This window comes from Falco rusticolus, chromosome 2 (genome assembly GCF_015220075.1).
Source record: "Falco rusticolus isolate bFalRus1 chromosome 2, bFalRus1.pri, whole genome shotgun sequence".
In the NCBI taxonomy this organism is placed as follows: Eukaryota; Metazoa; Chordata; class Aves; order Falconiformes; family Falconidae; genus Falco; species Falco rusticolus.
Window position 1 is genome coordinate 89,073,069 of NC_051188.1, and position 26,134 is coordinate 89,099,202.

At 38.8% G+C, this 26,134-nt stretch overlaps 1 protein-coding gene across 1 annotated transcript; it reads left to right on the forward strand.

The window, feature by feature from the left end:
* The first annotated feature begins 207 nt into the window (after positions 1–207).
* Positions 208–25,027, forward strand: KLHL15 (kelch like family member 15). Its single transcript, XM_037377134.1, is given in 5 exon segments — positions 208–309; positions 531–644; positions 9,359–10,070; positions 18,162–19,089; positions 19,092–25,027. Coding segments are annotated over 3 exon segments (1,812 nt in total). The 5' UTR covers positions 208–309; positions 531–644; positions 9,359–9,365; the 3' UTR covers positions 19,271–25,027.
* Positions 25,028–26,134: the final 1,107 nt, after the last annotated feature.

Here is a 26,134-nt window from a genome sequence, read left to right on the forward strand (position 1 = left end):
CGCGGCCGCCGCTAGGCTCCGGTAAGGGGCGCCTCGGAACGGGCGTGCCTGCCCGGTCTCCCCGCGGCTGCCGGGGTAGGGGGGCGGCGGCGGGGCCGGCCCGGCGTCTGGCCGGCACCGCAAGGGGCAGGGGGGTGGGGACCGGGCCGGGCCGCCCCGAGGCGGGAGTGCGGCGGCGGTTCGCCGCCCCGGGCCGCCCCCCCCGCCCCGCTCCGCCGGGCCCGCAGGTGGCGGCGGAAGTGACGGGCGGCGCGGGGTGCCTGTCGCGGGGGAAGATGGCGCCTGCGGCCGTGCTAGGCAGCGCAGAAGGTAAACAAGTGTGAGCGGCGGGGGGCGGGCGGGAGCGGCAGGGACCCCGGGGGCGAGGCCAGGCTAAGGCAGCGCAGGGAGCGCCGGTGCCGGCACGGCACGGCGGGGGGCGGCTCCCCACCTCCCCCTGAGCACGGACCGCGGGGAGGAGGGAGCCCTGGATCCCCCCTTCCTCCTCCGCCTCCTCCCGACTTTGCCTCAGTCATTGCCCCTCTCCTCAGCCCCCCGGCGCCTCCCGCCGCTACCGCCGCCCCCGGCTTTATGTTACACGGAGGCCCCCCTCTCCGCCGGTCCAGCGGGAGGAGCCGCGTCTTCAGCGCCGCCGCTGCCGAGAGGTAGGTGAAGCCGGCGCCGCCGAGGTCCCCCGGGCCCTCCCGCCGCTGCTTGCCCCAGCGAGGGCGGCCCGCCCCCCGCCCCGGCCGTCAGGGACCCTCCTACCCGGGCTGCGCCGGCGGGGCGGTGGGCCGGCCGGGCGCGGGAGGTGGGGGAGGCGGGGAGGCAGGCAGGCTGCGGCGGGCACGGCCGCGCCGGGCCGTGCGGGCGCCGTGAAAGCCTTGCGCGCCCGGGGGGCGGCCCCAGCCCCGAGCCGGGCGCCGCGGGCAGCAGCGGCGGGCGCGTCTGGGACTCGGAGCCCGCCTGCCCCCTGCGCCGCGGAGCCCGGCCTGTGAGCCGCCGCTCGCGGTGGAGCGGCGCTAACCGTGTCGAGCAGGCAAGCTGAAGTAGGTCGTCTGAGTGCCTACCTCGAAAATGGCTATTTCCCCATCAGCGACGTTGGGGGAGAAAAAAGTATCATTGAGCTGAGCGAGCAGGCTTGCCTCCCAGGGTTGGTGCTGGAGCTTTGACCTGGTGGTAGATACTTAACGTGTTGCTTAAAATTGTATAATGTTCTTGGGTTTTTTTGTTGTTTGGTAGGCTGTAGTTTTGGCTTCCACCACCCCACCCCACCCCCCCTTTAGAAAAATAGGGGAACCGTGAAGCTGCTACTGGATAGAAGGGCAGAGCTACTGAAGCCTTGCTTCCTGTCGACTTCTTTGTTACACTTTTCCCGAAGATGACAACCCAGCTCTTTCACCACCATTGCCCCGGCTCACACTCTGAGCCCCTCCTTGTACCGCCTGTGCCAACATCCTGTCTGTCTTTTTCCTTCCAACACCTAGCCAACGTGTTTAATTTCTACCACATGTCCTATAAACTTTCCCACTGTCACTCATCTCCTTTCACTTTCCTTAATTATACCCTATGGCTGGTTTGGATCTACACGTGTGTTGATTTGCCTTTCAGCAAGCAAAGCAGAACTGATAACTGTTGAGCTCACACTGGAGATGTCAGATCTTTCTCATTTATCCAGCTGCCAATTTTGGGGAAATTTGCAGAAATTCAATATGTTTGAAATTTCTGTCTTTCTGATAAATGAGGTTGACATTTGGCAATAAGGTCAAAAGCTGCGTGTGGTGAGCAAGAGGCACAATCTCATTAATCTCATTTTCTCAGAACGTGCTATAAGTATTAACCAAGTTAGTAATAAATACACAGAAAATAATAAAAAGACAACTGTGAAGGGTAGTTCAAATACCTGAATTTATATTAGCATTATTTTCACTAATACAGTTTAAAAACTGCTTGTAGCTCATTCCCTTTTTATTATGCTAAACATTTATGATGAGAGTCCAAAAAAAAATTAGATTTGTTGCTACCAAGAAATATTTGTTACTTTTCTGTGTAAAATACACCGTTTTTAATAAATATCTTCACAATGAGAAAATCACTATTAATGTTTTTTTCTTACATTAATTAACATAAATTAAAAATTAATCATTGTAGAAGCAAACCTCCCAAAAAAATATTTAAGGAATGCTGGCACTCGAGGTAGAGCAGTCCCGACCACTTTGAGAGCGGTGGCAAATCTGTAGTTTTCATTACTACCATCATTTAACTCTTAGGTATTAGTGATAGAGGTTTTTCTAGTTAAAGACAGTTCTTAGGGATATATTAAAATATTTTATACTTTACACCTGTTCTGGTATTGGTAAATGTAATTAGAAGAGCATTGAGCTGAGCTTGCTCTATGTTCAGGAGCATGTTTTTCTGTACAGGTGTAGTGATGCAATGATCTTTTAGCCAAACGATTTAAACTGTCTTAATGTCTGTGAAGTGCAGTTACATCATCCGCATAATGGACTAATATCATGAGAAACTGATGCGTACCTCACTGATGTTAATTCATGAGACAGCTGAGTTTGGATTCAGTTAGGTGAAGTTAAACTGGTCAAGTAACTACAGCTAATGCATATGTCTGGCAGTCTTAAAATGCTTGTCAAGCATATACTTTCATCAGAATCCTTTTGATAGTCATTCTGAAGCTTGATTTAAGGGCTGAGCTGGAGAGTGTATTTTATTCTCTGGTGGCTGGTGGTGTAAAATGGGAAATTTCTGACATATAATCAGTTAGTATTCATCTAAATAGAACATATGTAAAAATTACACTCTTCAACAGCTACTTTAAAACAAAATGGTTCTGATATTTTTGTGTATGCACGCATGTGCACTTGTAACATTTGAATCCTGTGCAGGAAGAGTAAATTGGTTATAGCACAAATTTTTAGGAACAGAGAGCAATATGAGCTGGGAAACCTATCCATTATGAATATGTGCATGTGAGAGCACCAACACATCCGCTTCAGTTAGACGTTTCTCAAAAAGAAAACAAAACACTCTCCTGGTACTGTGCTCTATAAAGATAGCTGAAGACTACTCAGCACGGTCCTAGAATTACTTAGACTGATGTACATGATGTACAACCATACAGAGCTGAGACACAGTCCATACTGAGTTTTAGTGTTTGGGTTATAACTAGTTCTGATAATGCTTCTAGCATAACCATAATGACCTTGGAGACATCAGAGTTGTGTTAAAGTACAGCTGTTGCTACAAACTGATGCACATCGCTCAGAGATAGCAACATGGGTAGGTTGTAAGAGAAGCTATCATGGTCAGATACATGCCTGTAAGAAATTCTTCATGCAGTGTGGACAGTTTTCAGGAGTGCCAAGGTTTTAATTTCTAGAGTTCTGGCAGTCTGGTTCCTCTGACTGGCAGCTCCTAACTTCTTGCTTCTAAACTAATCCAGTGTTTTTGGAATTCCCAGCATGGATTGGGTGAAATCTTTAGTGTGAACCTACATGTTTAAGATAAATAGTTTCCCAAGCTTAGCATATTAATTATAAAGGATTTTAGATAAAATACATACTGACTTGATGTGTTTATTTCCTACGTTTGCAATTGTAGCAATAGAAAGTCTCAATATCCACTTGTTATTGATCTGTCTCACTTCAACCTTGCTCCTTCTGTTGCTGTTAGTGGGGAATTACAAGGAAGAATGTTAGTTCGCGCAAGGGTTTAATGGTTTTAGTGTCAAACCATGTAACCAAAGGCTTAATTTGGGGGATAAATTATTTATGCTGTGTAAACATATATTTATACACAAATTGCATTTTCACTCATTGTGGTACACTGCATTCAAAGGCCCAGTTTTTAGTGATAAATACGTGCAGTTGTGAATGCTTTGCTTCTGTGTGCAAATCCCTGTGTGTATTGTATTTTCATACATATGTATAACATTTGACTATGGAGAAATGTCCTATTTGTGCAGGAGACTGTTTTAGCAAAATTAGAGTCAAAGAATTCTGCTCAAAGTGGTCTTTGCTATGCACTTCACAACATAAAGCATAGGTAATGGCTTTAAAATTAGCATTTAAATGCATGCATTTGATGGGTGAAAGGAGTGGGATAGAACAGATTATTGGATTTTGAGCTCTATTTTAGTGCCTGGTATAAATAAAACTATGGTTCTGTATGTCTGGTGCATTTTTTTTTTTGTGTAACTTGTAGATACGGTGTTTTATTATGTGACAATTTACTGTTCAGCTGTGTTCACATAGGTGCTTTCTCAGAATTTCTGTGAGGTAGTTAGAGTGAACAAGCACTTCATAATTTGTAAACAAAGGAACTTGCTAGTTCTCAGTATCTCAAATGACATTAAAGGAGAAATCTGCCTTTCAGATGGTGTGCTAGAGTTGGTATTGTCAATATGTTCCTAGAACAATCATTTCTATGCCTAGGAAGTGCATATAAGATTACAAATGACATAAACATGCTTATTTAAAGGGCACTTCTTCAGGAAGTACTGCTTTTGGGTAGATTTTTAAATCAAGTAGGGCATGAGCCAAAAGCGGGTATTCCATAATTTCCTTCTCAATAGCCTAAGCATTTAGACTGTGCATTTCTTCTTGTGACTAAGAGCCTCAGACACCCTGAGAAAAGAAGGTTCTCCTTGTTTAGCAAGAAAAAGCAGTCTGGAACAGGGTTTTCAGACTTTTGTTACAGCTGCGGAATAAAGATGAGAAATCAGTGTTCCAAGTAAGTGCTTTCACAGTCACAATGGAGTAGACTCTGTGATGTACTATGTGCTAAAAGAGGAAGAAATGTCAGGAAAAGCTAGTAAGGTTAAGTGCATTTCTCTTCTAGCTTTTCAGCAGAAATTCTTCCTGTGCTGCATTGTACTGATCAGCTCTAGTATGTGCAGAACAATGCAGAACGTCAACTTAGATTCCCCCCACCCCTTTATTGTTTACATATTGGAATTTTTTGTTCCAGTTTTCTTATAGACCACTGTAGGCTACATGTCTTCCTTAGGATTAAATGTGCTATTAGGATTTGCATGCATGAAGAAAATCTACCTCTCAATTTTGCATTTCTATTGGAAATGCAGGGAGAAAAATCATTGTGTTATTGTCCTCTGGGAAATAAGCTGCAGCATTTGAATAGTGCATAGAATTACATCTAAGATTGCAAGTATGTGTGTGGGAGGAATGGCATAGCTGTGCTTTACAAAAATGACTTCATTTGAGAGTATTTTGTATTGCTTTTATAATATTTGAATTACCACATTGCTGTTTACTTTTGACTGAGGATATTAGCTGTAGAAATAAAGATTTTAACCAGCTGACCATAATACACATTTCACTATCTAGTTTCCTGGTTTCTGTGCTATTCTAGCATCCTTGTGTGTTTGCACTGGCCAATACATTTTTGTGTGGTAAAGAAAAATATATCTGCTGATATTGTGTATGCCTTTATGCCAAAAAAAAGGCTGTCTGCTCTTTTTATTTAATGCAGCAAGACAGTCTTTTGCTTTTCACTCAGAATTCTGAAGCTTCTTTGGATGGTGTTATGGAGAAGTCTTACTGGTTTTGTCTCTACTTCAATAATCCATTAAATGCTGTCTGGTGTTTGGGAGGAAAAATATTTTGAGATTGAAAACTGTAGATTTACTAAAAATAATATGAGCAGGGATGTGAAAAGAAGGATTAAGTGACTTAACCCTCCATATTTTTAAAACATTCTGAAATTATTATTTCAGAGTGTTGACCACTTTGTTGCCATTGTAGAATTTTGAGGGTGACTTTGGGTTTCAATATATTTTTACAGAATAGCCAGTTTTAGGGAGGTGTGAATTGGAACCCTAAAAGGTATTCCCTAAATGCAAGGTGATTGGGTTTTTTTAAATGTATTTTGGTGATTCCTACTACCTTATTTTTTGATAAATTTAAAATTTGAAGGGTAGTATCTTATATCTGATTAAAATTTTTTTTTGCATGTATGTCATTTCTATTTAATCAGAATTAAAAGGATGGTCGCAAAAGAAAAAAAAAATCAGTGCAGTCTGTGTAAAAGAAGCTGGATCGCAGAATCACAGAGTAGTTGAGGTTGGAAGGGACCTCTTGGAGGTCATCTGTTCCACCTCCCCTGTGCAGCAAGAGCCACCTAGAGCCAATTGCCTGGGTCACTCTCTGATGTTGGGTTTTGGGGTTTGTGTATTACTTACTTGTTTTCATCCTTAAAAGGAACCTGGAGGTGTGTTGCTGGATTTGGTGTGGTTACCCTCTACCATTTGTCTCTGCTTACCTCCTCTTGCCAGCCTCTGGGGTTTTGTTTCTTTGAGGGTGGTGAAAGAGGCCTTTTGAAGCTATCCTATGTAAAAGTTAATTTCTCTCCTTGTTTTGCAGAGTACCTATAATGTAATTATCTTTCTCAAGTTAAGGGGAAAGACCCTAGTATGTGTTTAGGGCTTACTGATGTGGTTCTTCTACGTTGTTCAAATAAGCAGTAACGTAGTGCTGTTTTGAAGAAGTACCTTCTGTGAGATGACTGCCTGCATGTGCCTGTGTGATGGGAGATCCTGTTGTTTTCAGATTGATATATGTTGCTTCAGTCACCTGGGGGAATGCTGCTTCATTTCTGACTTTTTTTTTTTTTTACCCCCAATATATTTTTGCGTTACTTTGTTCACGTCTCACATTTGCAAATTCTAACTGTCCTGTCCTGTTTTTTCCTTCGATCTTGGAATTGAAGCTGAGCCGTGTGTATTAATGGTCTCCTAAATAAGTGCAACTTACACAGTTGTGCTGTTTGAGATTCCTAGTAACCTCTGAATCTCTTGGCTTGTTTCAAACAAAACTGAGAGTGAGTTGTTTCAAGTTGCTGCGTATTTTGTGAAAACGGATGGCCAGTTGAAAGGCAAGTGACCCATTAAATCTCTTGAACAGGAAAGAATGAAGTATGAGCTCAACTATTATTAAATACCAGAGAACTGGGTGTGAGAGGGAAGGAGGTACAAGTGCTCTAGTGAAAGAAGAAAAAAAGCTAATACTAGTGTTTACCTTTTCTATTTGATACCAGAAATCCAATTAGAAAGCACCATCCTGTAAAGTCAGGCTTTATGCTTCCTCTTCAGTTTGTTCTTCTTTTTGAGGTGGTAAGATTTAGTAAAGTAATTCTTTCCTTGTCTGCTTTTGTGTAAGAATTAGCAACAACTGAGAAGAATATTTGATGGTAACTTTTCTTTCTGGCAGGCATGCGCTGTGTTCAGGAATAAGAGACTCACAATATGAAGCTCCAGAGTGGTTGGCGTTTTCTCTGTCTTCAGTGGCATTGAGGGGGGAGTGCTGCCATGGATAGTGGCAAGAAAGTGATCGGATTGTGTGTCTTGCTGCTGCCCTTACTTTCAGGAATTTGAATTTTGTCATAAGGCTTTAATTGTCAGGAACGTTCCTGGCGTTGACTGTATTGTGCACAGAACCTGTCAGCAGGCTTCAGCAGTGTGGGAGCAGTGCTGATCTGATTCCATGAGGTGTGGCTACAAACACCCACACACCATTTTAGTTTTGCATAGACAAAGAGTATCTCCAGTTTTGTTTTCCAGGATATGTGCTGATGAATTAAGGAGAGGAGATGATTATCCGTTGATGGAGTCTAATCAAGTATGTCCCAGTTACAATGGCAGCAGTCAGGCTGTGGTGCTTGAGGAACTGGGAGTGATGTGATAACTGCTCTCTGAAGTTGTGAAACCTGGGCTAACCTAGAGTCTCTTCTGGGTCCATATACTGCTGTAAAGTTCTATAACCTTGAAAATCAGCACTTTTAAAAATACGTTAGTGTTATTTAGCTTTTCTTGTAGGTTACCGCTACCAAAACATTATTAACATGAGTTGTTATAGGAAATCCAGAGTTAAATGCACAAATAACTGAATGTTGCAGTGTAATTTAAGGGGGGGTAAAGTGAAATAAAAAAGGTCGAACCAATTCTAGTAGCTGATTAATGCCAAAAGGGGAAGGTGTTGCTCTTTCTCCCAGTTCCTGCTCAAGTGTGATGGATGTCCTGCCCTCTGCATCAGGTCGGTTCTTGTGCAATGCCCAGGGCAGTGTCAAGTCAGCTCACTGATAAGCAGAAAGCTCTCTGGTTTTGAGGTTTTGTGTGCGCTGGGGAGTGGTTGTGTCTGTATTGTGTGTGTCCTTGTTGTGTCCCCTCTGCCCTTGGTTTAGTTTTCTGTCAGGTTTATGAGTTGAATTGGCTTTCTAGAGCAGTCCAGTGAGCCCCAGGAGTGACTCAGAGTAAGCAGCAGGAGCTCAGACCCCAGAATGAGGACAGAGGGAGAATGGAGCGCACTGTCGCCCTTTGGTGATAAATTGTTAGGTTGGTTCAAGCTGCCTTGTGCAACTTCACCCTACCTAAACACAAGGAAGTTGAGCAACATTTTGGGAAATTCCTGGATTTGGAATAGTTTTTGGTAGAGACTTTTACTGAATATTATCTTCCTTAACTTTAACAGGGTAGAATCCTGCTAGTCTGTAATTTTTTTGGTTTATTTACAGTTTGATGATAGCTTGCACATAAGTAACACTGCATCTGTAAATGTTCAAATGCTTATTAAGCAGTTAAGCTTCACTAAACCCAATATACAGAATATTATTTATTGCAACCTAATCTTGTCAGTGCTTCCTCTTGGCATAGTATTTTGCACTTTATAAATTCCATCACCTAATTAATCCCTGTAGTAAGAAATGGGGGGGGAGGGATGACACACAACATGACGCACATGACACATGATGATGACATTATTGTTATTACAGGAGAAGCGAAACGCAGAATTAAATAGTATCTCTGAAAATGTTCAATTTCCTAGAAATAACTTTTGAGTAAATTGGCATACATTTTTAAAGAGACTAGAATTTTTTTAGGTTATACCTAGTACAGATTACTGGAGCTTGTTTCTGAAGTTAAGGAAGTACAGCTTCCTTTCTGAAACCTTTGATACTCAAAAATGGGTGTTTCATTGCTCCCCTGAGATAAATTCTTTAGTAAGATTGAGGTGGGGGAGAGGAAGAAAAGCATGACAATATTTTTAGTATTGTATATTCGCTATCTGACCACTAAGTAGCTTGGAGTGAGGAATCATTTTGACAGTATCGCATAGTTGTTCTTGTTCATTACCCTTTCTTTAAAATGAGAATATTTTGGGGGGAGAAATAGTGTTTTAAGTTGTTTCTTAAGTTGATTTTTCAGCTGAAGAGAAAACAAAAATGATGGTGAAAACTTTTAAGTCTTAATAAAAGCAATCTCAGGTAGGATTTATCTGTCAGGAAGGACTTATGATATGTTACTAGAAATAACAATTTATTTTTATTTTTATTTATTTTTTCTTCCCCCCAGGTGATTCATGGCAGGGGACGTGGAAGGGTTTAGCTCCTCCATCCATGACACCAGTGTCTCTGCTGGATTCAGAGCACTGTATGAGGAGGGATTGCTTCTTGATGTCACACTTGTCATTGAAGACCACCAATTTCAGGCCCATAAAGCACTGCTTGCCACCCAGAGTGATTACTTCAGGATTATGTTCACAGCTGATATGCGAGAACGAGATCAGGACAAAATCCATTTGAAAGGTCTGACAGCTACAGGCTTCAGTCATGTCCTCCAATTCATGTACTATGGAACTATTGAACTGAGTATGAACACTGTTCATGAAATTCTTCAGGCTGCCATGTATGTCCAGCTTATAGAGGTGGTAAAATTTTGCTGCTCTTTTCTCTTAGCTAAAATCTGCTTAGAAAACTGTGCAGAAATTATGAGACTTCTGGATGATTTTGGTGTAAACATCGAAGGAGTCAGGGAAAAGTTGGATTCCTTTCTGCTAGAGAATTTTGTGCCACTCATGTCCAGACCTGACTTCCTTTCATATCTGAGCTTTGAGAAGCTCATGTCTTACTTGGATAATGATCATCTGAGCAGGTTTCCAGAGATAGAGCTGTATGAAGCTGTTCAGGCCTGGCTGCGCCATGATAGAAGACGCTGGAGGCATACGGACACCATCATTCAGAATATCAGGTTTTGTTTGATGACACCATCCAGTGTTTTTGAGAAGGTTGGTGCATTTGAAAAGCAATAGACAGGATTCATCATTTAGCTAGGGCAGCATGCCATTAAATAGGTAAGATTCCGAAACCTATTAGGAGGAACAAAAAGGTAGCATGTATACTTCTATTAAACCCATAGAAGACAAACACCTAGAAGTGTTGTCATCTGATTATTAGATAATAGTATGTACAGTGGCTGAAGAACAGGTAGGTTTACAGTACATGTTTTTAAGTGACTTCATATGGAAAGGACATTTTAAGTAAGGTCACTTATATCAAGTTCTATTTCAATCATTCTTACTGTTTTCCACAAGTTTCTGCTTGCTTTCCAGGGATTTGAGCTGCATACAGTATGTAGGGTGTGTGTCGTGATACTTGTTATCAATATAATCAAAGCATAGTGACTGTAGATTTTCCATGGTTTAAGTATGGATTTTTTTATTTACAAATGACAACTAGCATTTGCAGTTAAATCTTGCAGGGTGGTGGTGTTGCTGTTGTATCTTCAGTGCTTGTGCTGTTACACAGCCATTGGAAGTAAGCCCTGATCCTGCAAAGTTACACATACATTTGTTTCTATGCAAGGCACATAATACAATCAAAAGTTACTAATGGTGTGAAATGTAATGATTCACTTTTAAATGTCAGAGGAATCTTTGTAACAGGTGATCTGAAATTCAACTGATGATTGTATGTATTAAGAGGTTAAAAGAAAACTGCTTTTTCTACTGTTCTGTGAAGAATAGGAAAAAAAAAAGAAAGGTGTCTTCTAGTCCGGGAATCTCTGAGTATTTGTTCAACAGTAAAGAATTACAAAACTTTGTAAGCAGCTCTCTAGCAGGCTAACAGTATAGGGTTAGCCAGGTTAGGAATTACTTAAAATGTGCTGTTTGTTTTTAACAATGCATTTTGTGTGATTAGATACAACTTCAATGTGTATTTTTCACCTCTCAGGTAAAGTAATAGGGTTAAGACCCTGTGTTTTTCTTGGGCTTTTTTACAAATTCATTTACCATTATTTTTTACTGGGTATCTAGTGAGTAACAGATAAGGTGTTTTGTCTTGGTGATTTTAAGGCTACTGGATCATTTAAGCAGTAATGCTTACACTTACTTGTATTTAAATTATAAAAGCTATTAATTACTTCAGAGACCAGTGAGTTTTTGTATTTTTGGACTTTTTGTGTGTGTGTGTGAATTGAGTAGAGTTAATAATATGTAAAATATATTATGATCCTATATTAGCCTATAGACTACACAAAATGAGTACCTAAACATTATTTTAGAGCAGTAGTGTTTATATTGCGGTTAAAACATTTCCAGCTATTAAGAACTGAACTCTGCACAATGCTGTGTGGTGTCTGTTTTTTAATAACACTTTCACCTATTATGTCATTCAAGCCCTTCAGTAGGAAACTAGTAGGATTCACAAAGTTTTCTTAAGGTCAGTCTAATAGGGTGAGACTTGTGTGAAAGAGTCTGCTTCAGCTCTGAGGTGTTGGGGTACAAGTACAAGCATCAAGCTGTCTTCAGTTAAATTTCTGTAAGCGCTAGTGGTAAGTGTGTTGGGTCTTCAGTGTTATATTTAGGTATAACTTCGGGAGCTGCTTTTGGTGTCAGTGGTATAAATCCTGCACACAGTGCTTCTCATGTTTTATCTTGACAGCCACCAGATGGCCAGACAGATACAACTTACAGAGAGAAGGCATTTTCAGCATCCCAGTTTACATACCCACATGTAAATCTTTATCTGTGAATACCCTTTCCGTTAACTGTATGTGGGAGTAGAGAGAAGCCAGTGCAGATTCTGGAGCGGGATATCTCAGCAGAGGGAAGCACAGCTAAGTGTGTCATTTGTTGTTGCAGCTAGGAATGTATTTGTGTTTTGCCCTGGCTAGAGAGCATTGAGTAACCCAGCATGACAGGTGACAAAGGACCACTGCAGTTGGAGCTAACATCAAAATACATACCACATGTTTCTCTGTCTCTCTTTTTTTTTTTTTTTTTTTTTTTTTTTTTTTAAATAAAAGAGTATTCTATTAACTATTCTGGCAGTGACTGGAGGAGAACTCATTCTGTGCAGAAGAGGGAAAATATTGGTAAAAACCGCTTTTCTTGGCGATGCAGAAACAGAATTCACTCTTTTCCTGAAGCCAGCACATGCTACATGCCTGCATGAATGTACCAGACAACTCTGAGGTTGACTTTATGGTTCAGCAGACTCATATTTGCTATACAGCGGCTGCTTGTCAATACTCTTATGTAATTTTCCTAATATGCATTTCTAAGATGCCTGTCATTGTAGTATATAAATAACTTCTATAACTTAACTTTGCAAGTCACAGTAAGGATACTTTTGGCCTTTTAAGCCGTTCTATTTCTTAAATCATTTTTTGAAGAGATTTACAATCTGAGTGGATGGGTTGTCCTTTTTTTAAAAAAATAAGAGTGACTCCTTGAGGCTGATGTGCGTTTGGAGTGCACAAGTGAAGGTGTAGCCTGTTGGCTTATTGTAACTGCTTATTGTGAAATGTCCCAGAAGAACTGCTGCTGAATACTCTTTTGTTCCTCAGCCTTAAATAGATGTAGATGTATGAGGGAAAATGGAAAGTTAAATTAAGTAAGGATTTGAGGAATAGTTGGAAAATAAAGGCAAAGTGCATGGCAGAAGCACGAGTTTCACTACCTGTGTTACACTTTTCTTTATTTGAAACATATCCATGGCTCTGTAAGTCTTGAGGAAGTTTGGAGATAGACGTTAGAGGGCATTTGTCCTACATCATCTCTGTGTTATTGGAGGCAGCCATGTCATGATTCCCCTTCATACTGTTAAAGTCCATACATTTTTTGTATACTACACAGATTGAAATGATGTTTTAAAACCTGTCCTTAAAATGGAAAGGGTTTTTTTTGATGTCCGTTCTGTAGGGTTTGTTATGGCTAGCCCATGCTGATTTATAAATTAGCAGCTTAAATCAGAAACTTACTAATCACTTGGGTGCATCAGCTTCTGCTTTAGAGGTAGGATGAATAGCACATTACATTATCTTTGAGTATGTGCTTTCTTGTCCCTAGAAAACAGTAACATTTGAGAAGATGTCATTGTAGTTTTATGTCGTTACTGACACCTTACCTTATTATGTTGAATTTCTTTTCTTTTTTTTTTTTTTCTCATTCCTCCATGTCGTAATTCATGTATCTGTTCCTACAGCTTGTATGCTGAAGGTTAGAGTAAGAAATGTCTAGTGGATGAGGTTAGTGGGTCCCCTCTTACCTCTACCTGAAATAGGTGCTTGCACTTTATTTTTATGTCTAAATGTTATTGCTGACTTGGATAGATTTGCTAGCAGTATTTATTGTGTGCTGAGCATCTCAGTTCTGGCATATAGATTGTTGGGTCCACTCCAATTTGAGAGATCAAATTTGAGTTAGATTCCAGCTTGATTGTGATGATTTATCTTGCCAGTTTCTAAAAAGGAACAGCAGAATACTCAATTTGAGGGCATTGTCCTTGCTGCATAGAGGCTGTGTCGTCTTGTCTTTCTGTGATTAGGCACTTGTAGAATAGCCTTCGAAGGCCCTATACTGGTGCTGGACCATGGGATGTAACTAGGGTAATGACCCATGCTAGAAAAGGGAAAGTAAGTACAGTAGCTTGTCCAGTGCTATGTATAACTGATGTTTGGTTGCAATGTAATTTTGGTTGCTGCTGAAATTTTAGAGACAGGCATGACTTTTTCTATTGACTGAATTTTAAATTTGGAGTAAGTGTGTTAACATTTTGATGTTTTTTGACGGACTTATAGTTATGCTTAGAATATGGCCAGAGATAAATAGATGTGAAAATAATCAGGATCCTAGTTAGCAGGACTGATGTGTCTTTACTGGAGATTAAGCTGAATCAAAGCTGAAGTATCTTATTTTTTTTTTCAATAAAAGGAAAAATCCGCTCTCTATGATAGAGTCACATTGTGAGCCATCCAGATCTTTCTGAACCAAGCTGGTGTCTAACCCATATAATAACATGTTAGGATTTAGTTACCAGGTGTACAAATAATAGATGTTTAGTTTAGGCACTTTAAAAGTAGCTTTTCTTTGCAGTTTTGAAAGCTTTTTCCTAAAAGCCCAAGTAACAAAAATATAAATAGAGCAATAGCTATAAATGGTTGTATGAAAAAAAAAAAAAGAGGGGGCAGCTATATACTGAAGTCAGACTTGTGTTACAGAATATTTACCTTGCATTTCATTTTTCTTCCTGCAGTTTATTAGTTTCCTTAATTGTTTTAGTAGGGGAAGAGAAGTTGAAGAACATGACATGAGATGCATCTGGTCTTTTGTGGGGATCGCTTTTCAAATTAGAAACTAATGGCTTACCCTTTTGGCTTGACTTTTTCAGAGACTATAGATGGAAAATTCTGTAATTTGCATAGCTGCTGCAACTAGAAAATCTTGCATTGCAATACAGCAGAAAAATAGACAATGATTAATAGCTGGATTAATTTGGAAAGCCAGCAGTTTTTGCTGATGTTTCACTGATTCAAAATGAAGAAGAGAAAATGTATTTAAGCTCCAATTTACCATGGCTGGAGGGATGGTGGTGATTTTGGTGAAGTCTTAAAGTTTTTGGTATTGACTGCCTACAGAGCAGATAGGGAAGTGTATGCTTTTAGTTATTGTCTTCATCTTCCTTATTTATGGAATGATACATTTGATTTTCTTTATGTTGTTCCATGTCTGTGTAGTTAAAAGTCTGACTGTGAACCACTGTAACTGGTAGATGATGCAGTGGGGTAGTTCTTATTAGAGTTCTTCAGGGAGCTCTTAACACTAGCACTTTGTCCCAGCAGAACCTCTGTAAGAAAGTTTTGTCCAGTAAACTGTTGAAAAGGATTTGGAAAGAATGAAAAAAACACATGAGCAAAGCTTTAGCACTTGGATTTAATTCCTTTTTTACAAAAGACTGAGGATGGTAAGGAAGTCCAACTTAAACTTTCTTTGAGACCCTTCAGCAAGGTAACAGAGTGGTTTTTCTTTAAACTTTGAAAATGCTATCAAGCATTTGTATTTTTTTTTATCAATCCAAGGTTGATGATGTACTTTCAGGAATTTTAAAGAAAATTTTTAATAAAAAGAATTTTTTACTTGAAGGTTCATCATGGCTAGAGTGCGTTTTCACCTGTTTTGGATGTTTTGCAGAAACATTTGAGTGATCTCTCTTTAGTTTCTTGGTAATTAGGGGCACGTTCCTTACAGAACTTCTCCATTTGAACTTAACAGGAAAATCGGTCTGTTTGGAAGCACTGGAGGTAATGGCAGAAACGTGCATTTGAAGGCTAAGGGGTTTCCTTCAGCATATGAGTGTTGGACAGCAGTTCCCACAAAAGGCTTGCTGAAGGCCATGTTCTTTCATCTATGGAAACCAAAGTTATGCACAACTTACAGTTGTGTTTTATTACCTAAACACCTAAATTTTAATGCTTCTCTTTTTTGATTTAATGTAATTAAATTTTGATTTACAATGTAATTAAAAACATTGTAAAATTATTGAGAAATATAGGTGGAGGGTTTTCCTTTTATGGGCTGAATAGCACTCTCAAATAATTCTGGATGATTTCACGCAGACAGTATTTGAATGTGAAGGTGGGCAAACTGACCTGAATTTTCTTTGTCTTCGTTTGCATCAAGCAAGCATGAGCAGTGTGTACTTTCATATAGGTATATCCTAACTTGTCTTAGAGCCTCATCTGAGCCTCAGAGGAGGTACTGCTCCCACTTGGCAGAGGTTGTGCTAGTGAAAGGTGGAAGGTTAGAAACACTGCTATTTTTCCTCAAAAGCAAAGTCTAGGAATCCTCCAACTGTCTCTTCTTACCAGAATTTAGATAGTGTTATCACTTCTGTTTTGGGGGTTGTGGGGTGGATGTGTGTCTGAATCTTGTTAGAATTTATAGTGCTTGTATATTTTCACGTTCATCTCTTCCAAGATGGTGCTTGTTACATAGCTTGCTTCCCCATGAACTTCAGTCTGAAAGAGCTGTTCATTAACTGGTAGTTGCATTTAATTCTTAGATGTCTTTCTGTTTGAAGCTAAGAGATAGAGGCTTTGCTTTGATGTTAGTGCCTTTGTCAAGATAAGCAGTAGTAAACTAATAGATTGATTCCCTTGTCTTGAGATTCTGTAGCTGGAATTAAAGATATTCCTTGTTTCCTTTAACATGCTCTCATGGGGTGAGATTTAGGCTACGTGAAGGAGTAGCATGGTGAGGATATATGAGTCCTATTTTAATTCCAGTTCCTGGCTGGCATTTCAATTTCTAGATCTAAAGACAGAGTTGTAAATGTTGAGGGGGAAAGAAAAAGCATTTTCCATCTCTGCCAGGCTTTGCTGGCGTGCTTCATGTTGTAAACATGTTGATCCTGTTGTCTCCCATAACCATCCAAGAAAACCTGAAATGCATATAGATGGAACAAAAATAATTTACCTTTTTGTTTAATGCTGAAAATGAAAGCTCCAGTTTGGGAATGCGTGAAATAGTCATGCTGCTTTAGAATTTGAAGGTTACTTCTAAGGATAAAGTAACCCAGCCACAATTTTTTGTTATTTTAACTTCCTGATTCCTATTTTGTAACCTTAAAGGCTTTCTGTATTTTACCATTTTGCTGTGCTCTGGTTCTCCCTACCACCCCCACCCCAGTGTATTTTCTGGAATGTGTGTTCAATCTTTTCAGTCAGGCAGGCAAGGTAGACTGTTTATTCTAACAAATGCCATATGAGCAGACCTCCTGCGTTTGTATCATACATTCTTTATTTGCAATAAGAAAGTAGATCTGTTATTCCTCAGAAGAGTTGAGCTTACTGTAGGTCTTTATAAGCACTATACTGATGTAAACCTTTTTGCTCTAAACCACCCCCAGTAAAAATGGTAGAAGGGAGTTGGATATTCCCTGGAGAATAATATATGCAATCTGCATGTGACCATCCCCTTTTTCCAAGTAAAGAGAAGTTGAACATGTCAAGATAAAGTAAAGGAAAGAAAAAGTGTACATAAAAACATCCATTCACTATAACTCTTGAGCTATAGAGTGCTTTACAATGGTAGGTTGGTATGCAGGGGTTTTTGATTTGGCAGTATCTAGCAGATTTTTATTTGTTTAGCAGTAATGCTGTGTTAGATCAGCCTGTATAAGAAGAGTGAAGTGTCTTTGAAGAGAATTGCCTGGTGACCTGAGGGATGCCTGGAGCTAAATTAATTAAAATGTTCCAAGACAGGGGTATGTTCTGGAATTGTCTCAGGAACTTAAATTGGCTTGGATGGTAGGAAGGGTCTTGGAAAGGTAAATTCTTAGAGATGGCACTTCACTACTATATGGTAATTCAAAGGTTGTAACTCTCACCTGGGAAGTGCAAGTTCAAACCTGCTTTTGCAATTTACCAAATAAATGCCCAACAAAGGATTATAGGTGAGATGTTCTCCTCTTGTGTTAAAGCTGTTGTTAGCATGTGGAGACTCACGGAGGGGAAACCATGAGGTAACTGTCATGATGATGGTTAGTGTAATCATGTGTTCTGAAGGAAGGGGTTTGGGTACCTTCCCTTCCCACCTCAATTAAATACCCCTGTGAGCAGAGCCTAGCATTTGGGAATACCTGCTTGGGTTTCACTGTGAGAATTCAGCAGAAATTAGACTAGGGTAGACCTTGATAAATACAGAATGGGTGTGTAGAACGTTTTTCAAACCAAGAAAAGAGTGCATTTTCAATATCGGTGCTTCATGGATTAAGCAGAAGATGAACAAAGGCTTTTTTGGGGAGAAAGAATAATGTTTTCTAGTCTTGGGGATTTCCATTGTGCCTAATTTAATCTTAAATTCTTCATGTGAGTATTCTGCTGAAAATGTTAGTCACTGCTGTTAATCACTAACTTGCCTTCTGGATTTTGGATAACAGTACATTAGCTTAAGTCTTCATGCACAAATGCAATTGCTCTCAAGATTGCCTGAATGAAACTAAGTAAAATAATCTTCTAATGACACATAGTCATTTAGGTTTTCTGGAATGTTTCTCTTGGTCAGAATTTTAATATCTTTTAAATGTATTCATAGGTAAAAACATCAGAGTTTTATCGATACTCCCGGCAGCTGCGACATGAGGTTGACCAAGCCATGAATTACTTTCATAGTGTTCACCAACAGCCTTTGATGGAAATGAAATCGAACAAAATTCGTTCTGCCAAACCTCAGACTGCAGTATTTAGAGGAATGATAGGACACAGTATGGTAAACAGTAAAATTCTTCTCTTGCACAAACCCAGGGTCTGGTGGGAACTAGAGGGTCCTCAAGTACCTTTAAGACCAGACTGCCTTGCCATTGTGAATAACTTTGTGTTCCTATTAGGTGGGGAAGAACTGGGGCCAGATGGTGAGTTTCATGCTTCATCCAAAGTGTTTAGATATGACCCAAGACAGAACACTTGGTTACGAATGGCAGACATGTCTGTTCCACGTTCTGAGTTTGCTGTTGGAGTTATTGGGAGGTATGTTTATGCAGTGGCTGGGAGAACGAGGGATGAAACATTTTACTCAACTGAACGATATGATATTACTGAAGATAAATGGGAGTTTGTGGATCCCTATCCAGTCAATAAATATGGACATGAAGGGACTGTGCTTGGTAACAAGTTGTATATCACTGGTGGAATTACATCTTCTTCAACTTCTAAGCAAGTGTGTGTGTTTGATCCCAGTAAAGAAGGGACAGTAGAGCAGCGAACAAGGAGATCTCAAGTGGTCACTAACTGTTGGGAGAACAAATGCAAAATGAATTATGCAAGATGCTTTCACAAAATGATTTCTTATAATGGCAAGCTTTATGTCTTTGGTGGTGTCTGTGTGATCCTGAGGGCCTCCTTTGAATCTCAAGGATGTCCTTCTACAGAGGTTTATGACCCAGATACCGATCAATGGACTATATTGGCTTCTATGCCAATTGGTAGGAGTGGTCATGGTGTAGCTGTTCTGGACAAGCAGATAATGTTCTTGGAGGCCTTTGTTACAATGGTCATTACAGTGACTCAATTCTCACCTTTGATCCAGAGGAAAACAAATGGAAAGAAGATGAATATCCGAGGATGCCGTGCAAGCTGGATGGCTTACAAGTCTGCAGCTTGCACTTCCCTGAGTATGTTTTGGAGCATGTTAAACGCTGCAGCTAGAACAGAATGAACAACCCAATTAAATATAAAAAAGCTATAACTAATTTGTCAAACAATACAAACCAGTTGAATTCCTTCAGAGACATTACTTTGTGTATAAGAACAATTGCTAATTGCTGAAGAGAAAAAGGATGTACAGGGAGTGTACTTACTGAGTTTATTAGAAAAGCCCAATAGCTGGTCTGATACTGTAAAAGCTTTGGGTTTTTTAACAAACATAATTGTAAGTAGGGGAAAGAAAAATATATTTTTGAGTGTGGTTATTTTTTTGGTAACATTTTATGTCCATACTACTACTACTTTTTTTTTTTTCTTAATGGCCATTATACCACTATGCTTCTGAAATCTATTGAGTTTAACAAAGTATTTGTGGAAGGAAGAGGAGAAAGACTATTTTCATTTTTTATTGAGCGTCAAAATAAAACTCATCATTGTACTAGGGTACAACCAGGTATAAAATAACGGAACTAAACCATTTCTGTATTTTCTGTTGTATTTTGGATGATTTTCCCATTAATTGCAAAGTATTCTCAAGTCTACTAGATGTTTTTGTTTTCCCTTATATGCATTGAAGAATAATCTTAACCCTTTGCATGACCTTTTCCCTGGTTTTGTATAGTAGTACCAGTAAGTCAGCCAAGAGGCAAATTACACATTTTCTACTAAATTGAAAACAAAACATTTTTATATTCCAAACATTATTTCTATGCTGCCTTCCATTGTCTGCATTGTGTTTGTTGGTGAGTGAAAAATATATACACACACATGCATACACTGTAAAAACTATATATAAATACATCTTTTTATGTGCGGTTACAATACTATATTTTAACTAGCGCACAGATTCAGCCATATCTGTTGAATTTAAGGTATCGTGCTATCCTTTAATGAGCTAAATAATTTGAAGTTCTTAAGTAACCAGAGGCCTCATTTGGTATCAAAATATCTTATCTTTAGTACATACTGATTGATTCAGTAACTTCAGACTCTTTATATCAATGCTACATAATGAACTGTTGATAATTTGTTATTTTATAAATTATTTTTTAAAAAGTAAACAAATCTTACCTGAGCTTCTTTTATGTTTGAATGTGTTGACTGGTTTTCTTTTTTATGAAAATGGACAATGTCAGTAAGTAAATGCTCAGCACTGCTTCAGCCCACAGTTATTTTCAGAACCAGATATACTACAGTTTATTCTCAGTACTTTCTTTGTACTCATATTTCAATATGAGTACTTTGTACTTTGTATTGAATACTTTGTACTCATATTGAAGTGGTATAATCTTTTTTATTATTCTTTTAATTATCAACTGCTATGAACTACTGTGTTTTGAAAATGTGGAGTTAGGTGGTTGGATGTTTAGTACCATTTATGTTTCTTTTACAAAAAAATCCTACACAAATACAGCTACTGACCTCAGAGTGCCTGAATTGAGATGTGTGGTCCAAGAGGGCTTTGAATAACACTGTTGTGTTCATTTGCAGATATGACTGACAGTTGATCGGTAAGAATTATCTGCCAAGACATAAATAATAAAAGTAATTATATTCTGATTAATAGCCACTTCTAGAATCTAAAGGAAGAGATTTGGAGAAGTTAAAGGCTCACACTTAGTTCAGATACATAGGGGCAAAATGCTGAAACATGCACCTGCATATTTTGTAAAATTGTATGCCGCTGTGTTTCACTTCCAGCGATAGACTTGACTTTATATGCAGCAAAGCAAATTACTTTATTCAGCGTTTTCCAGTCAGAAATCACTGTAGAAAAAGAATGTACAGTACTCAGGGAGTTAAAAAGAATGCACTTACAAAGGGACCAAAATCACCCTAAATTTCTTATGCTAAAAGTAACACCTCCTTGCCTAAACTAATTTTGAAATAATTGATAGAAGTTAAAACAATGTGTAAAACTCCTCATACTTGTATTTTGGTATTTTTTAGTAGTTATGTTTTGAGTTGAGTTGTGAGGATTTGGAGCTATGTGGCAAGTCAGCAGATTTTCTTGTTTTTTTATTAGAAATGGTCTATTGATAGAATATTTTCTTTCCCTACGTTTTAACAGAAAGAGAGAATGTATGCCATCATAGCTGTAGTGGTAAGTTAGTTGCACCAGTAGCGACTGGACCAAATACTGATATTCAGCCTTCTGATGCAGGCTAGTTTGCAGTTAAATTTAAATTTCTCTTAAATAAAATTCAGCTTACTGGGGTAGAAATCTAATTTACTTTCTTAATAGCTTAACTTAAAGCCAGCGTGGCTTATGCCAAAACCTCAGTTTCACTGTGAGACTTGTGTGTACGTTACCCTGCATGGGCGCAGAGATAAACTGACTCAGTAGATGCTGGCTGTGTACAAGTAAAAAGGTTCTGCTGTACATAGTTCGTGGAATATTGTGGCACAAGAAGAAAACAAGGAAGGGGTGGGGGTGGGGGGTGTGTTACTGTTTTTATTCTTTTTGTCACCAGCTCATTTCTCAATAAGTTTATGGAACAGCAAAAACTAATCTCGCTTGAGTAGGCTTTCATGGGCATGTTGCGTAAAGCGCTTCACTTGCATCTAGGCCAGTCTGGGGAATGGATGTGGTTCTGAATACCTGGTTTTCCATGGTTCAGGTGTAGGAGAGAGACATGGCCAAGACCTTTATTAAAAATAATGGTAAGGATGGGGGTGTCTTAACTTACGTTTTTGAGTCTGCATTTAAGCACCTTCTGAAGTTCTGTGCGCTAAGCAACTACCGCTGAAGTCATTGGTGAGTATTGACACTTGAAACGTGAAGAATCAGATCATTTTTAGGTGCTGTTTTTAATTTCCTGTTTATCTTCAGGCACCCAGGTCTGAAATATCTTGTTTGGGATTGTAATAGTAGTTATTCTGTGAAATTCTAACTTGAACTGTTGGTTTCAGCTTCCCTGAAGTTTTGTCTCTGTTGAGAAGCTGGCTGGAACCTTTTGAGCATTAGGAATTATTGGAATTTGCTTGGGTTTAGAATGTTGGGGGGTATGTGAAAATGTTCTGTTAATTTACATTTCTACCGTGCTTTTATTGTTGCAAACATGAAATAGGAAATTAGCTTACATTCTCTTCCATTGCAGTGGAACTTTTGAGGCAGTTATTTTTGTTACTTTATATATCAGAGATATTTTCTTTTTTTTTAATTGAAAGTTTCTGTTTGTATTTGCTTTTAGTATTTAGTTCCAGATAATTTAGTGTTTAAATAAAAAGAAAACTAAGCTGGCTAGTAAGAATTGCCTATTACTATGAAATTTTGAGCATTATGATCACATTAAGATGCATTTTAGAAGACACTTAAATGCCTCTCATTTGTCAAGGAAAAGGTAGGTTATAATCTAAGATTATTAATTTTCAACCGTTACAGAATACCAGCAAATCTAATCTCACCCACATATGTAAAATTTAATACACGACCTGCTTTTAAACTAGTGTGTACTTGCCTTTTCTTAAAAAGGTGGACATAGTGAGTTACAGTCTAGGGTCTTTTGGTTTGGGTTTTTTTCATGTTTATAGCAAAAGATGTATCAGCTTCATGTCTTAATTCAGCAGCTAGCTCGAGGAAGAAATTTTGGTTTTGAATGAGCCAGAATGGACAAAAAGGGTAATTGTCCTGTGAAGGTGTTGGACACTTCCAGTTCCCATTCCACATGCTGCTGTACCTGTTTTTAAGGGACAGCTAATTTTCAAAGTAGTGAACAAGGGAAAAGTAGCTCATTTCCCCCCACAAAGTATTGGTAATAGTTACATAGCGAGAGGTATTAGGTGGCAAAAAAAACTTTTGAAATTTTTTTCCCCCATTGATTCAACTGGAGGAAGGTGGTACTTGATTTTACAAAGGCTCTTTCTGAAAGCCCTGCTAGCAAGAGGGGCCAGTGGCAGCATATGAGCTACCTGGCAATCTGCTTTTGTGTTACTTTCTTTTGAAAAGTGTGGATGCCCTACTTTTTGCAGTATGATAAGCAGTCCTGTTATAACTAGCTCTTAAGGGTTTGTGGCTTTAATATTTCTCTGGTTTCTGAGATTTGCAGCCATTTTTTCTTGAGGACCTCCTGCCTTACAAACCCAAGTGCTGTGTTTTTTCATGCTGGTAACTGCTTGCATCAGAGAGGAAGCTTCACTGGACACTCAGGAAGCAAAGGATAAAATTCAGCAGGTACAAATCCAGATCAGTTCAAAAACAAAAACATTGCTTAACTCGTTATGTACATTCTTATGCAAAAGCAGGGTAAGCATTATGGGGAAATGCTAATGGCTCTTTAAAAATAAACTTCAAGTTTGTGTCAGCATTTATATGACAGTCTTTTTAGAAATAGTTGCATTTGTAAAGGTATTTTGCCTTTTAAATATATTTTTCCTTACAAAAAAAACTGGTGAATTGTGCCCCTCATTCTTTTAACACTTCAAATGTGTACTTCGCATATATGAACAGTCTAATATGAAGAAAACGGAAAACTGTAAGGCACTTAAAGAAAAAAAACATAAAAGTGCAAATGATATTAAACCTGTGCGTAAATGTTTGTGGGGTTGGGGGCATCAAAGAAAACATCTGTCCTGCTCTCCTTCCATTAATAAAAATATAGCTGGTGAAGTTACTTGAATAAACGTGGTCCGTCACATGTGACAGGGCTCACTGAAGGAGAGTGGGGAAAGAACATAACTGGAAGGCATGTGTAATCTGTTTAAAATAAAGCTTGCCAGTGTCCTGTAGCTAACATTTTGGGATTTTAATGTTTGTAAAACAATCTGAAGCTGCTTAAAATAAATAATAATGACTACTTTTGCATCTGTATTCTATTTGTGAAAGTTGGTGAATAACTTCAAAATTTCCGTTTCTGTGGGTAAACTTCATAAAACATAGTTGTATGTGGCAGGTGGTTTTGAGCACAGCTTTCCTGGTTTTCCCTTGACTAATTTTTTTCTTTATTACTTCCCAAATTTTAATTTGTTTATATAGTCTTCTAAAAATAACTTTCAAAGATAAATTTCAAATACCTTTGGATTAATACTAAGTTGGTAGCTAGGGGAAAACCACTTCTGTTTGCAGATGGTAGTTTTTATTTATGGCTCTGGTAGAAAACCTTATTGTAAGTGTAGAAAATACAGTGTTATGTAGGACTGTAAATTTAGTTATACTTAGGGGGCTTTTATTACCTCAGTGGGACCCACCTAACTTCTATGTCAGTTCTGGGAACAGGTGAAGGGAAGGGTAAGCTAAGTTTTTATTTAAAATATTTTCCCTATATATTGTTATTTTTGTAGATCTTTTAAAAATAAATTATTATATGCTGGAGATTGCAATTCCACTATAGTACCCCACTTGATTCCAGTGTACAGTATCAGATTGTTTGTATTGAAAAGAATGTATTTGATAAGTTAACAGGAAGAGTTATTTTCAAACTGTGCTGTGTTTGTGTCTAGCAATTGGAAATACTTTCCCTATAGAAAATTTAAATTATATATATATATGAGCTCATATGTACATTTGGATTAACTGTCTAATGATTACCCCAGGGCTGCTGTAAACTTGTCTGAATAATTTAAGAATTGCCTCTTTTTAATTGTTTTAAAGCCTTTTTTCTTGGGTGGTTGGTTTTGGTTTTTTTGGCAGAAAGTCATTTTCCCTAGCTATGGATACAGTATGCTCAGACTTGCAAAGACACTCTGTTCGGGTTTCAAACTGAAAAAATGTATAAAATATGTATAAAGAAAAGTGTAAATAAAATATTTTTAATCTTTAAACACTCTTGTGTAAACTTTGTAATACTGATAGTGTAGCGGACCTCAATTGCTTTCTACAGGAATTCAGAGTTTACTCGGTTGAGCAGCTCTTCAAAAATTATGTGTTGCTGTAATTCATTATGTTGTGTTAAAGTTCTCCCAACAAAAAGAGTTGGATGGTCTTATATAGTGTCAAGCTCATATCTTTAACTGGATTTTACAGTCTTCTCAATTTTAATTACTGTAATGCATTCATGTGTCAGCTCTGCATTTCAAGCTTGAAATAATGTTTGGAGTTACATTTGTAACACAGTGTCAAGGCATAAATTTAAACTCTTTAATGAAAACCAAAGCCAACCCTCAGTGTCAGTCCACAGCCAGGAGAAGAGACTGTTCCCTGCTGTCAACTACATGGAACTGAGGGCTCTGAGACAACGTGTGTTCATCATTTACTTGGACCTCGAAGCGTCAGAAGTCCAAGTCATGCTGCTTAATGTTTCCGTAACAGGAAGCAGAAACTTAATTTCAGGATTAAAGTGTCAGATCAGAACAATATTCAATACCAAGAAGGGGGGGCAGCAGGTAAAATGGGAGATTATGATCTTTTCTCAAGCAGTCTAATGAAAGCCTTCATTTGTCAGTCCCTTGCCACACTTTCCCTTTTCTCTGCTGCTATTTTTCAGCAACTCTCTTGCTGCCAGATCAAAGCCCCGGGGTTAAAAATCTACTATCAACAATGCTTGAAACTAACTGCCGTCTTTTTGTAAATATTTTTTGGTAGTATTAAGAGTTCTAAAATCACATTTTAATTTTAGTTTCCTACTAAGAGTGACTTAAAACTTTAACTGCATAAAGTAACTTACCCCCCCCCGCCCCGCCCTTGGTAACTTGACTTTGTCCTACACTGACTAGTACTGTTTAATGGGAGAGTGCTGTGGATGAATTTGTGCTGGTCCCAGTGGGATGTGTCATGGGAGGAATGGCCTCTGAATTGTAATGTGTCACCATTTTTTGGTTCAAAAGGGGACTAAATGTATTAGACAGATACAGTCAAACAGAAGATGATTGCAGTCTTTTCACATTGTAAATGTTATTTACAAGAATTTTTATTAACCTGTTTAATTCCCT